Source organism: Ambystoma mexicanum, chromosome 5q, assembly GCF_040938575.1.
Source record: "Ambystoma mexicanum isolate Mex_15411 chromosome 5q, UKY_AmexF1_1, whole genome shotgun sequence".
Classification (NCBI taxonomy): Eukaryota; Metazoa; Chordata; class Amphibia; order Caudata; family Ambystomatidae; genus Ambystoma; species Ambystoma mexicanum.
In genome coordinates, this window is record NC_090933.1 from 700,545,757 (window position 1) to 700,563,597 (window position 17,841).

At 46.2% G+C, this 17,841-nt stretch overlaps 1 protein-coding gene across 1 annotated transcript in view; it reads right to left on the bottom strand.

Moving 5' to 3' along the window:
- The window catches only part of SLCO5A1 (solute carrier organic anion transporter family member 5A1), a 697,625-nt gene that overhangs the window by 167,232 nt on the left and 512,552 nt on the right, over positions 1-17,841 (bottom strand). Inside the window, exon 7 of the mRNA XM_069621164.1 lies at positions 10,528-10,687. Coding sequence (XP_069477265.1) covers positions 10,528-10,687 — 160 coding nt within the window. The remainder of the gene's footprint in view (positions 1-10,527; positions 10,688-17,841) is intronic.

Here is a 17,841-nt window from a genome sequence, read left to right on the forward strand (position 1 = left end):
GCGGAGCTCCGTGAAGACACAGCCTCCTACGTGGCCATCCAAGCCACGCCCCCCAATGGTAGAATATGTTAGAATAAAAACAGCTAAAGGCTTGAATTATGCTCTTCCTACGGCCCCCCCTCGCAAAGCCCTTTAGAACGTGTCGGCTCCCAGGACACGAATAGTACCTCATAGATAGCAAAGCTTGGAATGTGGCTCTTCCCCCGTGTGCAGCTTGCTTCCAAGAACAGAACCACTGTGTTCTGTTCAACAACTAAAAGATGCCCCCGCACTTTCTAATTGCACAATGTTACTAGAATAGACATCGAAAGTGTCATAATCGTCATACTCGTCGGATATGTCCATCGTCATCCCGTCAACAAAGAGGGGTGTTAAACATGACACTGCTGATTGTAAGATATGCATTTTGTATATATGTAACTGATGTACGTAATTCGCTCTCTTGTGTCCCTCGAGGTCTAGGAAACTCACGTCACGGGCGTGAGATCAGAATTGGCCAATTGATACTAATTTTGCTTGCAATAAACCCTAGCATTAGGAATTTGAACCTCGTGTCTGGTGCATCTTTTCGTGTATGGTTATTGCCTTGTTTCCATAGCACGAGGGACCCCTAGGGGCCCCTTTCTTTTTGTTGAACTTGAACATTTCTACACTTTCTAAGCCAAAGACAATAACCGTCACACCTTAGAGTTAGTTTTAGAATCGAAGGGCAAGGATAGGATTTCATACATAGGACATTTTTGCTTAGGACATCTTGACACTTGACAGACACTTGGTTATGCCTGAGGTAGGGAAATACCTCTTTGATTAGGGATAGTGAGGCATTTTCCAAACCATTTATTATTTAATAAAAGTTTATGCCAATCACCATGTGTCCTCTGTGTCTGCGTCTCATTTCTGGCTCCTCACATATGGTGTCAGAATGGGATCGGACTCAGTTGACACAACGTGGGGAACACTCAGATTTGAAAAATGTAATAACCTAGCCTCCGATCCAAGAGTAGCAACAGAAAAATCTATTGGATTCAACCCATGCAGTAGTAGGGGAGAATTACTGCAACCTTGAGACAGAATTCTGATACCCATGACGTACTCCTCGTACCACCCCAGATACTTACGTTAGGTTGGCTTCTAAGTCTGGTTTAGCTTGGCGAAATGACATAGACGTCCTGGCAGCCATAGTAGACCCTGACTATAGAGGTGATGTGAAGATCTTAATTCAAAACTGTGAAACACACCCATATCAAATAAAGGTGAGAGAGAAAATAGCTCAGGGGATCCCAGAGAGAGCTTTATTTCCCAAAATGGAGGACATCCAGGAAGCAGATAAAACTGAGAGAGGGGAAATGATTTGGGGAGGCAGATGAAGATTCCTCAATTACATCTGAGGCAGTACAATTGAAAATCCTTGGCGAGGAAGATGAGATCATTCCCAATTTATCATTTGCTCAACGTAATGACCCTTTGCTAGCAGAGGCTTTTGTACATGTGTTATCAGGAGAAGAGGGGAGACTGAAAGGGGGACCATTCTTCTATTTAAGGCGTGGGCTACTTTATAGAGGAGATCTTGGCCCCAGTGGCACTCCTAGATCCCAGATTATGGTGCCTGAAAGTCACAAGAGGATGGTGGTAGGGATTGCCCACTTCCACTTAACGGGTAGTCATTTAGGAACAGATCAGACACAAGGGCAGGTGATAAGCAGATTCTACTGGCCTGGAATCGATCGTGATGTAAAAAACGTCATACTCACCTATGCCTTGACACAAAAGACTAACTCCCAAATACTTCCCCCAGCTCCACTTCAATCCTTGCCTCTCATTGATGTACCCTTTACCAAAATATAGGTATGGACATATTCAGACCCCTTGAGCCATCTAGCTTGGGGAATTGTTACATCTTGGTAATTGTAGATTATGCTACTCGATACCCAGAGGCCTTCCGACTATGCAATAATACGTCACAACCAGTGGTCAAAGTGGGTGGGAGCAGTTGGGAGCAGTGCTATTCTACTTTTTCTATTATGTTTTACTGTTCCTATACTTTTATTTTTAATAGGAAACTGTTCCTTAAGGGTTTTGTTTTAAAATCAAAGTGTAGGAAGAAGTTTAAACTTGCACTTTCAATGCACTGCACAGAACGTTCCCTTAAACATTAGTCGCATGTGTTTGGGGGTTTGTATTGTATGTGGGAGGGGGTGTTGTGATGGGGTTTGTGTGAGCGGGGGCAGGCCAGTAGGGAACATAGTTCTACTAATTCTTTTCGTACACTTTTACCACTGGCCACATCATATTTTGAAACACCTAATCCCTTTTTTTTCACAAGTTGGTTTTCCAAAGGAGATCCTAATGCAGCAAGGGACTACCTTCATGAGTCGATTAATGGCAGAGGTAAAAGCAATCTTACATATTAAAACTCTTAGGACCTCTGTCTAGCACCCCAAACGGATTAGTGGAATGTTTCAACAAAAATCTCAAAAGTGTCATTTGGAAATTGGTTGAGGCAGACGGCAAACATTGGGGCATTATGATACCCTGGGCCCTTTTTGCTGTCTGAAAAACACCACAATCACATCTACGTCATTTGGTGGTCACCAGGGCTCGCAGCTGTGACCCTCAGGTTGCAGTTTGCAACCTGTGAGGACCCCCTTGCGACCCCAATTATTTAAAACAATTAAAAACAATTAAAAAATACTTGGAAGCTTCTGGTGTAGCAGGGGTTGGGGGCAAGGGGGCTGGCCCAGTCCTCACCCATCATGAGTATAAATGTGACGGCATGTTTTTGAATGTTCGGGTGGGAGGGTGTGTGCCTGGGTAGAGAATGCAATGGGTGGATGTAAGAGAAGGTGTGAGTGAGTGACTGGTGGGTGAATGGGTATGAATGTGATGGTGTGTTATTTAATGTTTTGGATGGGTGGATGTCTGCCTGTGTAGAGAATGCAATGAGCGGTTGTAAGAGAAACTGTTGTGAGTGACTGGTGGGTGAATGAATATGAATGTGGTAGTGTGTGTTTGAATGGTGTGGGTGGGTGAGTGTGTGCCTGTGTGGTGAATGCAGTGTGAATGAACGTGAGAGGGTATGTATGGGTGAGTGAATGGTGGGTGAAAGGGGAAGCATGTGTGCATATGTATGTAAGACCCTGGGGATCACTACAGCATTTTTGACACATCCTTTATTGACTTTGCATATTTTACTGGTATTTTCAGGCAAAGCCAAGTTCACGTGTCAATACCTGCCTAGACTGCCATTATGTTGCAGTCAGTCAATCCATTCCTTACTGTGGCATGACATTTATTACTCGCCATCTTTAAAAAAGCAAGCATGATTAGTAGTGTGACCTCGCTAGACTGATGTTTGGTGTAGAAGCCTGTATATTGTTTTACTGTATCATGATCCTTTATTAACTGAGCATCTATTATGAATCAAGCATGATAATTGTTCTTATGGGTCTAGACTGGCTTACATTGGAACCAGTTTGGACAGGTTTTCATATTGTGACATGTCACTTTTAATGGCCAAACCAATGGGAGTATATTCTTACATAGGAGTACTGGCATATATTGGCAGAGCCAGTTTTGTGCCCGGTACCTGTAATTATACTATTAAAAAAATCTTAAAGCGAACAGGAGTATGGTCTTATATGGGAATACTAGCATACGTTGGTGGAACCAGCATGGAAATGTATGGGCACAGCCAGCATGAACATGTTTTTTATACTGGCATAAATTGCAGAGGCCAGCATGATAATGCATTGAGAAATACCCTGTGCACTTTTGGTTGACTTGCATATATTGTACTTTTTTTCATGATTTACCCTACACTCTACGAAACCGATTGTTGACTTTTTACCCACATTTTTGGCCTTTTACCCAAACGTTCACAGAAATTGTGGTGTGTAATGCACCATCTTAACCCATTATTCAAAGCATTTCCTCAGGGGAGGGGGAAGAATCCACCCAACCCCCTCAAACCCATTTTCATTAGTTCGTTCTCTGTCGCTACACTTGGGGGCCGATTCATGGAACAAACGTGCGCCGAAAATCTACGCGCAAGCAGGCGCAAGCAGGCGCAAGGATTCATGGAAGTCCCTGCGCGTGTCTTCCTCGGGATGTGCGCCAAACCCGTGCATGGCGCACACGTCACTGCAACATCCCGAAAGACGTGCGCGACGCGCACAGTGAAAGCGCACAACCTCTGCGCATACACTGGAAAGTGGGCGGAACACGGGGCGTAACGCGCGGAATGGGGAACAACTTGCGAAAACAAGGGCGTAACTGGGGATGTACTGCAGGGAAGCAGAGGGAACGCCCGCACGCACCCGAACCACACGTATTCATGGAACCGAATAGGGCAAAGCCACGCACAGCGAAAGACACGCACAAGCCGATACACGTCTGCCACACAAAGGCAGGCGGTAGCGTCCCTGCGCATTACAAAAGTGGCAACATACAGCAATTGTGCGAGCGGGGCACGTGTATTTCGGGGTTGCGCGGGAAGTCACACACGCGATTGAGCGGGGTACGTGTATTCTGGGGGTTCGCGGGAAGTCACACACGCGACCTGGCCTGGGGGAGCGGGCTACGTGTATTACAGGGTTTCGCGTGAACTTTTCACGCGATCGGGCCTGGGGGAGCGGGCTACGTGTATTACAGGGGTTCGCGTGAACTTTTTCACGCGATCTGGCCTGGGGGAGCGGGCTACGTGTATTACAGGGGTTCGCGTGAACTTTTTCACGCGATCGGGCCTGGGGGAGCGTGCTACGTGTATTTCAGGGGTGCGCAGGAAGTTTTACACGCGATTTCAGCAGGGTACGTGTATTTCAGGGGTGCGCGGGAAGTTTTACACGCGAATAGCCTGGGCGCGTGTATTTCAGGGGTGCGCGGGAAGTTTTACACGCGATTTCAGCAGGGTACGTGTATTTCAGGGGTGCGCGGGAAGTTTTGCACGCGAATAGCCTGGGCGCGTGTATTTCAGGGGTGCGCGGGAATTTTCTCACGCGATTTCAGCAGGGTACGTGTATTTCAGGGGTGCGCGGGAAGTTTTACACGCGAATAGCCTGGGCGCGTGTATTTCAGGGGTGCGCGGGAATTTTCTCACGCGATTTCAGCAGGGTACGTGTATTTCAGGGGTGCGCGGGAAGTTTTACACGCGAATAGCCTGGGCGCGTGTATTTCAGGGGTGCGCGGGAAGTTTTACACGCGAATAGCCTGGGCGCGTGTATTTCAGGGGTGCGCGGGAAGTTTTACACGCGATTTCAGCAGGGTACGTGTATTTCAGGGGTGCGCGGGAATTTTCTCACGCGATCGGGCCGGGGGAGCGGGGTACCACTCACCGTCTGCCTTGCGTGTAGTAGAACGCGTAGCCAACACCCGCTGTGAAGTAATAGCGTGTGAACCCCAACGGATGGAAAACACACGCACCGCACGAAAAGCACGTACAGAACATAAAGGCACGCGGGATCTCCAAGCCCTGCCAGGGCAACGCCCGTGCGCAAAACGTCACAGACGCGCTTACGCTGTAAGGGCCTTTGGTCCAATGAAATCGCCCTTCCTCGAATTACACGCTGACGTGCAGATTTTTCACGTGCCAAATCACTCCGTATCAAGCTGGCCACGCGAAAACACACGGAAGACCACGCTCCTGCCCAGAAGGCCGAATTACTGCCCCCCAGTGCCCCGAGCAGCCTCCCACGTGCCATCTGCTGCTGCCTGCCTGCCTGCCTGCCTGCTGCCACCGTGCCCTGCCATTTGGTGCCTGCACATCAGCCATCTGCAGGGGTCCAGTTGCTGTGTCCACCCCTGCTGGAACAGTAGACTCCCGACTGGGATACCATCGCTCCACAGCCCAGCCCCAGGACCCAGTTGCCCACCCACGCCTGCCTCGGGGGTCGCTATGTCGGGGCAAGCACCATCTGAGACCAGTGGCGACCCCCAGCCAGAGAGGCAGAGGGCCACCAGCTTCAGTCAGAAGGAAGTTGGTGTCCTGGTGGAGCATGTCCTGGGGCATTATGATGCCCTCTTCGGAAGACCACGCGCCAACAAGGAAGGACGGGAGAGGATCTGGGACGATGTAGTGGTTGCCATCAACGCGGAGGGGGTGGCAACCCGCGACATCAAGCACATCAAGAAGCGCTGGGAGGACTTGAGGTCCAGGACCCTCAATAAGGCCCGGCGCCTCGCGGAGGGGGGCCGGGCACGCCTGAGTGACATCCAGATGAGGGTCCTGGAACGCGTAGACCCAGCGCTCCACGCCCAGATCCTTCGGAGGCAGACCCATCTGGAGTTGGCCGGTAAGTGGCCAAGCATTGCTGTGTGAGACAGGGCATGTTGCAGTGTGCTGGTTGTCTGATACCTGCCTGTATGTGTGACATAGGCCATGTACGTATGTGTGTGTGCAGGGACATCATGGTCAGGCATGTGAGTACAGTGATGTGTGAACCACATGGTTTATGCATGTGTTCTATTGCAACATGGGGGTCTCTGTGCGGAATGGACACATGGAAGCAGGGCAGTCTCTGTTCCTGGACATGGGTGGGGGTGAGGGATGGGTGCTGGTCCCATGTACACGTATGGTGTCCATGTGTGTGTGTCTGACCTGCGTGTCTGTGACTTGTAAATGCCATGGATGCATGACACATGTCTGTGACAATGTTCAGATTCACTGATGCAGCCTAGTCATCCTTGTATCCACTGCGTCTGTGGTGTACGAGGCCAGATGGATGGAACTACGGTGAGGTGTGTGCATGTGATGGCAAGACCCATGATGCATGTGAGTTTAAAACCAACATTGTATGAATCATGAGTCCCTTGGTCATGTATGCCAATGTCCATGGCATGCGCCATGCCTGTTACTGTATGTGTTTTGCCTGCACTGACCCATGTGTTGTGGAGGGACATGATGGAAGTGATGTATGACAGTGCCACTCATCTGCTGTTGCTTCCTGTCTAGGGGACCATTGTACAGTACCCTGATGCTTGTGTTCTATGTCTCCCTCTACACAGTGGCAAGTGAAGAAGAGGGCGGAGAAGGCGCTGTGGAGCAGAGCGGCGGGGATGCCGCCACGGCTGCAGCGGAAGGGGTGGGTGAGCCCCCACAGGGGCTTGCACCGGCGGAAGACGGCGTGGAGACATCCAGGTTGGTGGTTTCCACAGAGGGGGAGGAGGCTGCTACTGAGCCACACATGGGGCCTGGTGGGGGCATCCCCGCTGGTGCAAGTGGTGCAGTCCAGGGCCAGGGGCAGGAGGCAGCACAGGTCGCCGTGGAGGTGCCTGTGCATGTCACTGTCCCTGACACTGTGACTGCACCACCATGCACCAGCAGGGATGCCCCATCCCAGGCCCGTCCGCAGGTAGGGGAGATGTCCATGTCATCTGACACTCCTCTACCTGCGGACGAGGGGACCCCTGGCCGTGTGGAGAGGGTCCTGATTGGTGTCGTGTTGCGCATGGCTGGCATTCGTGATGAGGTGCATGCTTCCCGGGAGGAGCATGCACATCATCACGAAGAGCACCGTGCGTACGTGAACCATTTGGGAGCCGCCATGGTCGGGGGTTTCCTACATGTGTGTGGCCTTCTGGCGACCCTCTCCTCCTCTGTGGAGGCTATGCGCCAGTCGTGCTCCATGCCGTCTTCCAGCCCAGATGCCACCAGGGCCCCCTGTGGACCTGCCCCGACCAACGCAGCCAGCTCGGTGGGGACCCCATCCCTGCCACAGTCGGGAGTCGAAGGTCCAGCAGGGGTGGACACACCAGCAACTGTCCCCCTGCAGATGGAGGATGTGCCGGCATCATCTGGCAGGGCACGTGCACGACGGCATCGGTTGATTCCATCAGCCTGGATGCCGTCGTGCTGGCAGAGGCAGTGGCGTCGGAGGCAGCAGCAGGCTCGACGTGGGAGGCATCATGGCTCGGGGCCATCAAGATCAGAGGGGCAGGCATCGGCCGGAGGGCAGGAGAACCCTGGGATGGCAGTGTCTTCCGTGTGGGAGCAGTTGGTCCAGCGGATAGGTGCGGAGCGGCAGCGGGCGGAAGAGGAGCGGCTCACCATGGTCAGGGCGGAGTTCTCCATGCATCGGGCGTTGAGGCGGGCTGAGTGCCTCGAGGAAGCTCGCAGGGAGTTTGAGGTGGACACGGGGGTGTCCCTGCGAGACCTCGGGGCCAGGACAGAGTCCCGCCTCCGGGACATCGACATGGAGTTCGATGATGCCCTGGCCGGCAACATCACAGAGTGAGCCGCAGGACTTGCCCGCTGCCATTGTATATAGTTCTTTAGTTAGTTAGTGTTAGGTTTCCTTTATTTTTTAAGTTTTTTTTGGACCGCTCGGACAATGGCCACTTTTCTGTATATATTTTTTTTATTAGTTAGTAGTAGTAGGTTTCATTTATGGTGTTTGGCTCATGGACCCTGGGATATTCTTGTACATAGTTTGATGTTTGGAAAACATTTGTTGGATTTATATTTGTGTTCACCATGAGGCAATGGTTTTTCCTTATTTTTTCCCCCCATTATTTTGCTTTGGACTACATTAGTTTTTGGATTCCTTTGTTTTTTGATTTTTTCTATTAGTTCTCGGACATGGACCATTTGTTGGCAGGTGCCCCACAGTGCTGGGGGGTGGGGGTGCAAGGGGACATGAGTAGGACATGGTTGGGGGCCTGCTGGCAGGTGCCCCACAGTGCTGGGGGGTGGGGGTGCAAGGGGACATGAGTGGGACATGGTTGGGGGCCTGCTGGCAGGTGCCCCACGGTGCTGGGGGGTGGGGGTGCAAGGGGACATGTGGCTTGGCTGGGGGGCATGCCCATGGTGGATGGGCTGCCTGCGGGACATGACCAGGGGTGCAGGGTAGTCCCCTGTGGTGTGGGCTGCCTGCAGAGGTCGTGGAGGGGGTAGAGGGGAGACCTGGGAGGACCCACACTGGCAATTCACCTCTTCAACTTCCCGCACACCCACGTAATACACTGCCCCACTCGCACAGGCCCAATCGCGTGTAGGATTTCTCGCGCACCCCTGTAATACACGTACCCAGGCCAATCGCGTGTAGAATTTCTCGCGCACCCCTGAAATCCACGTACCCAGCCCAATCGCGTGTAGAATTTCTCGCGCACCCCTGAAATCCACGTACCCAGCCCAATCGCGTGTAGAATTTCTCGCGCACCCCTGAAATCCACGTACCCAGCCCAATCGCGTGTAGAATTTCTCGCGCACCCCTGAAATCCCCGTACCCAGCCCAATCGCGTGTAGAATTTCTCGCGCACCCCTGAAATCCACGTACCCAGCCCAATCGCGTGTAGAATTTCTCGCGCACCCCTGAAATCCACGTACCCAGCCCAATCGCGTGTAGATTTTCTCGCGCACCCCTGTAATACACGTACCCAGGCCAATCGCGCGTAGATTTTCTCGCGCACCCCTGTAATACACGTACCCAGGCCAATCGCGCGTAGAATTTCTCGCGCACCCCTGAAATCCACATACCCAGGCCAATCGCGTGTAGATTTTCTCGCACACCCCTGTAATACACGTACCCAGGCCTATCGCGTGTGGGAACACCCGCACACCCCTGAAATACACGCTCCCCGCTCTGCGTTTGCTGCTGCCCTTTGCGCTGGATTGGGGATTTTGATGGCTTTTCCCTGCGCGAGGGGCGTTCTTGGGGGCGTAACTGACGCTGCTGCAGGGTCGCTGCGCCACTCTGCGCCACGGCTGGTTGTGGATGTTGGAATCCATGAATACGCTGTGCGCCTGAATGTGTTTCGGCGCACGCGGCTGGCGCAGACTACCGCACGCGCACACTGTGCGCCAGCCGCGTGCGCCACTTGTGCGCCGAATTCTATGAATTGGCCCCTTAGTGTCTCATGGTCTAATTGTCCCACATGATGTTTCTCCTCCAATGGTGCCGCTCTTTGACAGTTAGATCATGATTTAGACAGACATTTAAGTAGCCAAAGTGTTTGTGCAATACCTAGGAGACATTTAAGTAGCTCATAGTGTTTGGGTGTACCCAACTTTACCCTATTCCAAATTGTCCTTTGAAAAAGCAAACCAGGGTTCTCTCCTTTTCTGCCACACAATGTTCCTTGCTTTGCAAAATGTGTTTCTTGGTAAATCTCGACAACATTTCAATCTTATCAACTATCTCTGGAAAATATCCATTTATTGAAATATCTACTCTCATTTCAATTTCGGCATTTAATGAAATATAACTTTTTAAAGGATACATTTAACAGTGTGGCCAGTTTTGTTATTGCAAGTACTTCAGCCACATGATATGACATATTTTTTCCACCAAAATATATTTTCTTTCAAATGACCAAATACTGGTGTCTATCTGCTTGTTAATATCCAATCGATGGGAAACTACTTCAGGTAAGAATACAACTCTTTAGTCTATTCATTTTGGAATGTCCTGATAACATGAAATCATGTCGTAACCTTAATGCATGACAAAACATAGAAAAGTATTGCATCTATGTTCTGTTGTTTGCATTTCATTTACAAACTCACACGTTGACATGTGTTAGTAAAGCACTCACCACAATACTTTGATTTCCAACACTGATGCAGCCTGCCAAACATGGATTGAAGTAAGTGATTCCATCAGACCCACACACCGGCTCATACTCATGAATTCTGCAACCACAGTTAACATTACAGCCGCCAGTTAGGTTTCTGTGTGTCATTGTGAGAGTGGGTCTAAAAAGCAAGACAAAGGTACACGTTAGAAATGGAGACTGTGGTTTTATGGACATTTACATTCACATTTTCATGATTAAAGTGACAGAAAATAGTCACAGTCCGACATCTATTGTTGTTTCATTTACAAAGTATTTCAGCAACAATTTAATCATCAGCACTATTGAACAGTTTCAAGTATTTCTATATCTGTGTTACAAGTGTAAATTTATCTTTTTGGCGGCACAGGCCGCACTACAAGGACCCAAGTGCTGTGGAGCTGTCTGTGAGTGCCCACCCTGTTTGACTTGCATTTTCGTGCGGCTTCTCTCGAAGTAAGGAAAAAATGATGGAATGCAAGAGTTAGCCATTCATAACATTATGGCAACTGCAGGCTCTTCATCATAAAAATTATTTGATGAAGGTACACAATTTACAACCAGCATTTCGCTGACTTCCACAGCTTAATCATGGTTGGAGAACACTGAAAAAGCACTCACATTTAAAGAGGTTGTGCAGGCAGTTAAAGCTAAATTTCCCACAATTGTAACGAGTAATTTGTAGTTACAGACAGTTGTTAGAAAATAGTCATAGAAATAGGATAATCCATGACAAAACCAATTCATCATATTATGGTATAATTAATTCTTAGTGGTGGGAAAAAAAAGTATAAAAAGACAGGATATCCTTCTACTGTATTTAACCAAAGGGTATTTTGGTAGTGAATCTCACAACCAATCTGGACTCAAGGCGTCTACATTCACAATTACCACCATTTGGATTGTTGTGACCTTTGCTCAAACATATCCATTTAAGCAAACCCCTATCCTTCTCCTGAAATCTGGCAGAATTCATGGCTACAGGATAGTTAAGATATGCTTTTTTGACCGCTCTTAGGTGTTCTAGTATTCATGCCTTGTTCTTACATACTGTGCTTCCTATATAAAGCTTAGTGTAAGGGCGTAGAAGACAGTAAACTATGTGCTCAGTATTACCAGCAATCCTGTTTCTGATATAATGTTAACATTTTACAACCAATATTTCAAAACAGTTAGTACTTAATACTAATTTCCAAATAATGCTTGAACTACGTGGAAAACAACCTGTGATTTTATTCAACCACGTTGAATTGCTAACAGTTGAAAAGTGACTTCTGACAACATATTCTAAAATGTTCTTGCCTCGCTTATAACATTTTTGAAGTCTGTGAGTATTGGTTTTAAAGTTGTATACTTTTGTAGAACATGGCAATGTTTAATAAGTATGCATATGATTTTGGCTGTTTGAAAACCATATTCAGTTATACATCTTGTATTCAACTTATCTTGTTGTCCTTGTTTTAATTTTTGTAATGTCTCTAGGGAGACATTAGAGGCTTTCTGCAATCCTGTTCGTACAACCTTAGATGAATAGGCTCTCTTTTTAAAACTAGTTTTCATATCATTGCAGGTATTTATGAAGCATATGCAATATTGTGAATATTATGCGAATGGCAAGAGAAATTGTGTAGAATGTAGTTGCCAGCTGCTTTGAGATACATCTTAGTTTGTTTTTGTATGTTGTGGTAAGTCAGACATAGAAAACGGACAAGAGGACATGGTTGAACAAATCACTGTATTAACCAATTTAAAGAAAACCTACCCTAAACCCTATTCCTAAAATGAATTTCCCTATGCTAATAAACGATAGACAGGTGCTCGCTAGGATGTCTTACAAAAATAAATTCTGTTGTCTAAGAAAGAAAGAAAGAAAGAAAGAAGAAAGAAAGAAAGAAAGAAAGAAAGAAAGAAAGAAAGAAAGAAAGAAAGAAAGAAAGAAAGAAAGAAAGAAAGAAAGAAAGAAAGAAAGAAAGTCTTGGAAAATTAGTGGTGGCTGGTTTTCTGACCCCCACCCATAATGTTTTCACAGTCTCTTTCAGCTCCTGGTTTCGTAGACTGTTCACAAAGAAATACAGTTCAAAATGAATGGTATGTTTCTTGGTTTTGGCTAATACAGTGTATTGGTCAGGAATTCCAAAGTGCCCCACTTATCCCTCCTTCAGGGATGTATTCTCCTGACTTGTGTAGATTGTTCTTCATTATAAAAGGAACAAAGTTCACTCTCTGTCGTTTTGGTATTGTTCAAAGTGCTAGCATCAGGCGGGTTGTGTGCCTGCTCCACCCTGTCTGCTTTATCTCATCCTTTTGTGGGGTTTCTAATCTCTTAGCACAGGGGTCTGGGGGTATGGGCTTGTTCTATCCTGCTCCATGTGATTTCTCTGTTTCTCAGCCCCAGGTGGGATATTGGCTTGTTCAGCCCCACCTGGTATCCTTCTTTCACTAACCCCCTCCCGTCCACAAGGGGTCTTCACATTCACAACCCTGGGTGGAGTATGGGCTTGTTCAACCTTGATTCATAACTTTCTTTCACCCCTTCATGTGGTGTCCGGTTTCTTAGCCCCAGGTGAGCTATGGGATTGTCCGGCCCTGCTTGGCATCCTTCTTTCACCCCTTCACAAGGTCTTCCTTAGTTCAGCACCAGGTGGGCTACGAGCTGCTCAGCCCTGCTTGGTATCCTTCTTTCACCCCCTCAGGGGGCCTTCAGTTTCTCAACCCCAGCCCTGCATGGTATTGGTTTCTCTGCCCTCCATCCAGTCCCTCACAGTAACCACGTACCTTCTTTCCAGCAGCATGACTGAGAACTGGAGTCAGTGCCTCTGGCATCTCTGGATCCATGCTTTGTTTCCTCTTTGGTATGGATGGTTGACTTTTCAGTTCTTCTTCTTCCCGTTTGGGACTTCAGTGTCCACGCGACAGCCTGCTGGTACTTCTGGGTGCTTCTCTGCTCGTTTCCTGCCTCAAGTGCCCCTGTCTGGTTGGTTTCCGCACCTTCGTTGAAGCAGCAGCATTCCTTGTGGAGCCCTAAGTCTCCACCCACCACATCCTCTGTGTGGTTCCCCGTCATTCGTCAGAGGGACTGCCTCCCTCCTCTGATTATTATGTTATTGCATAGCAGGCTCACCTCCCTAGTCTCAAAGGGGGTGGCTCCCGCTTGAGCAGAAGGGACAAAATCCTTGGATTCATCACAGTGTCCTTAACTATATTAAGTAGGTCCTTATACTCTTTTTGACTGTTACTAAAGCTCATGGTGAAATGAAGATTTAGATCTTTGTTATTAAGAAAGAAACAGCATCTTTGCAGCTCTAGCTCTGGCCCTGCCATAACATGAACAAAGCGTCGATATGGCAGAGCCACATTATAATGTTCTCATCCCAAAGATTTTTAGTATTATTTGAGACAAATATATCCTCCCAGTAACCCATTAGTAAATTTGCATATGATGTCACAAATTCAGAGCCCATCACTGTCCCATTTATTTGGAGATAAAAACTCTTTGTCAAATAAAACATATTTGTGATGTACGACAAAGTCAATAATTTGAAACAACATTTTAGTATGGGCCAAATAAGTGACTGTTCTATTTGCAAGGAGGAAACATCTAGGGTTACCAATATATTGTGTTACCATGGTATATTTTTTAGTATGTTGAGAGCATCCCTTGTATCATTAAAATATGAGGAAAGACTTGAGCATGTGGTATTATGGAGATTTATCTTCACCTTTTCAGGATTAAAGTGACCGAAAATAGTCACAGTCTGATATTTATTTTTGATTCATTTACAAAGTAGATAAATCCTCACCAGACTTTGCAAAAAAAAGTATATGGAAACCCCTGAATGATTATGCAAAGTTTGGTGCAGCATTGTCAAGGGGGGGCAAAGTTATAGAGGGGTCCTACAACTTTTGAAATACTCATAGACTAATAGAAAGAAAATGCGCTCACACCTATAGACTAAACGACTAAATGGATTTGCACCAAACTTCCATGAGAAGCAGCGGCTTCATCCCGAAATCGTGCTTTTGCAAATATTGTGTAAATCCATCCAGTAGATATTTTTTAAATGGCCAAAAAGTAGGTTGAAACAAAATTAGTGATATCTGTGTCCGGTCCACAGACGCACTTCATGATTCGGTGTCCGCAGGCACCTCTGGACCAATCAGAGAGCTGCATGACATTCGGAGACATCGTAGTGCTTGCTGCTTGGTCAATTAAAAACAGCAGGAGGTCAATTAAAAACGTGAGGTGTGTCAAAACTTTAGAAACGGTTGCCATGTTGGCTCTGTATACTGCGTCCGTAATCTGCGAACATCGCAGTAAAAACATATTAAAAAACACAATATTACACTTGTCAAAATAATTAAACAATCTCTGGGGAGGTGAGGGGTGATGAGGATGGAATGTGACATGGCCATAAAAAAACAAAAATCTGTTTGTTTTTCTTCTCCGAAGACCACGAACATCCCAGATGTTCGGGGACATCATGCACAATTCTGCACTATAAGGTTGTTGAAAAACACATTTCTGGATGGCTTATAACTTTGGCGTCACTCAATAAAACTGCATTAAATGTTAAAGTATCATTTTAGACCAGGCCCTGAATAGTTCTGCAAAGTTTGGTGTTGTTTCACCAAGAGGGGGCAACATTAGAAAGGTGCCCCAAAATAATTTAAAGGCTTATAAATTTGGTGCTGTTTGATGAATCTGCACAAATGTTTGCAAACAGATTATAAACCCATAGTTGAATGCTGTTGCCAAGTTTGGTGACATATTGTTAAGAGGGGGCAGAATTAGAGGGGGGGGTCTCAACATTTTTAGATGGCTTATAACTTTGGTGCCGTTTGACAAATCTGCACAAACTTTTGCAGAAAGATTGTAGACACAACCTTGAATGTTTGTGCAAAGTAAGTATGAATGGATTTTGTCAAGTGGGGGCTAAGTCATATGACTATTTTCTTTACGTACATTTTGAAATATTTCAAAAAATAAAACATGGACGTATTTTCAGCAAACTCGTGCAAGGAGCATTGACAAGGACCTGAAAAGATGGTTTTGCAAGTGTGTCCCTGCTTTATTTTTTGACAAGTTTCATAATGTAGGTACAAACAATAGTGATGCACCTTTGGTGACTGAGGTATAGCATGTGGCCATGACCAGTGGGCAGAGTGTCCGGGTCAATGCCAAAGGCCAAAGGCCATTGGATTGTGGACCAATGAGCACTGGCCATTGGTTACATTATGAGGGTATAGTGGGCACTGAACTAGGATGCAGGGTAGGTTCAGTGGATAACGAGGGTGATTTGGTGAAGCTGTGGTCATGGTCAAGCCTCATACCCCAGGCAGTTCAACCATGACTTGCATCCCCAGCATGCGCGGCTGATAATGACACACATCAAAGTGGCAAAAAATATGTTTGTCAAAGGAGGTTTATAGTTCTTTCATATATGTTAAAAGAGGAATTTTTAATTACTTATATGCAGTGATGTAACATCATGAAACATTCTCACTCCTAAAAACCTATGAAATTCACTGAAAAAACTTTGTTAAAGGGATGTTATGGATAAGTTGCACTAAAAATAACTATCAAATTCAGGGACAAACCTTTGTTAAAGGGACGTTATGGTTAGACATAAAATCATAAAACCCAAGAAATTCACCTGTTATGGTAAGCTATGCAACCATAAATTGCGCCACCACCAGTTAGTTAAATAGTGCCTGATAAAGTGCACTGTAACACTACTAAAAGGTATTGTAACAGTAAATTGCATGGCACTAGAAATTACGCGTGTTATAAATACTGTAGCTGAAGGTATAATGATCATCATTGATCTACTGCGAGTTTACATACTTAATTGCCCTATTCGATGTGCCCATAAATCAAATATAACAAGAACCTTGATTGTATTCCAAGTGACTCATCTTATTTTAGAGGACTTTGCAATGTGTAACTGAGTGTGGCTCAAAAGGTTGCAGATGTTGGCTATAGTATCAGGGTGTTGCTCAAATATTTCAAGTTGCAGATAATATGATGATAAATGTGTCAGCTTGCAAAGCGTGCTGGAAAACTAATCCATGGCGCAATCAATGTGCCAGTCTGAAAATGTCTACATTGCCATGCCAGATAAACATTGCTCCAAATGAGAACACATTGTTATGCCTGTGTCTACATTGCTTCCTAAAAATACCATGATAGTTTCCCATAACCTTCACTACTCAACACATTGCCAAGGCTATTTCTACATTCTATCACCAACATATGCAAGTGCATAAAGTGCATAATATCTTACCTAGTGCTACCAGGTCCTCATAAAATTACTATGATTCTTTTACTGCTTCTCATTGCCCCAGTTAAGCATTAATTAGCAAGTCAGTTTCCAATTACATCTTATAAATCGCCATGCCAATTATACATTGCCCCAAAAGAGTGTAATGATGGTTTAAGTAGCTAATAGCATAGGATTGTCTATATAACCACTAGCAAATTCCCATACTAGCTTATCTAGTTCTTGCCAGTTTCACATTGTTCCAGTTCCAAACTACCCCCAGACAAAGGTCATACCAGTTTTCCAATTGGCATGCCAGTTTTACTTCACTGTGCTCCCAAACAATTTCCATGCCACTTTCTGCAATATCATTGCAGTTTTATATTTACTCGAGAAACACTATATCACCACATGTTCAGGCCAGTTTCACATTGGCAGTAGGGAGTGGTTAATTCACTTTTCACATTGCCATGACAGCTTTACGTCTCCCCCAGAAAAATGGTCATGTCATTCTCCCAATTTCCATACCAGTTTCACATTGTCCCCGAAAGGTGTCATGGCACATACTCTATTGCCATGTCTGCATCGTATTGTTATGTCGATTATTTTTATTGCCATGATAGTTTCACATTTCTGCCAGAATATTGCCATGCCTTTCTCCGAATTTCCATAATATCTTCAGATTGTCCCAGAAAAGTGTCATGGCCTTTTCCCCATTACCATGCCAGTTTCATTATGTCAATTTTGTTTTTTGGCATGATAGTTTCACATTTCAACCAGAAAATCATAATGCCAAATTCCACATTCCCAGGAGTACCTGCATTGCTGTGTTACTCAACCATCCTATGCCTGATATTTCCATCTTATGTCGGAGTACTTCACCACATGTAGACACACACCAACACACACTTACAGCAAGAAACACTCACATACATGCACAGTCAGTAAGCACACTCAAATGTGTAAACACACACACACCCACTCTCAACACTAACACACATGCTCCCTCACTTTCAACAATGACAGGTCTCAAATG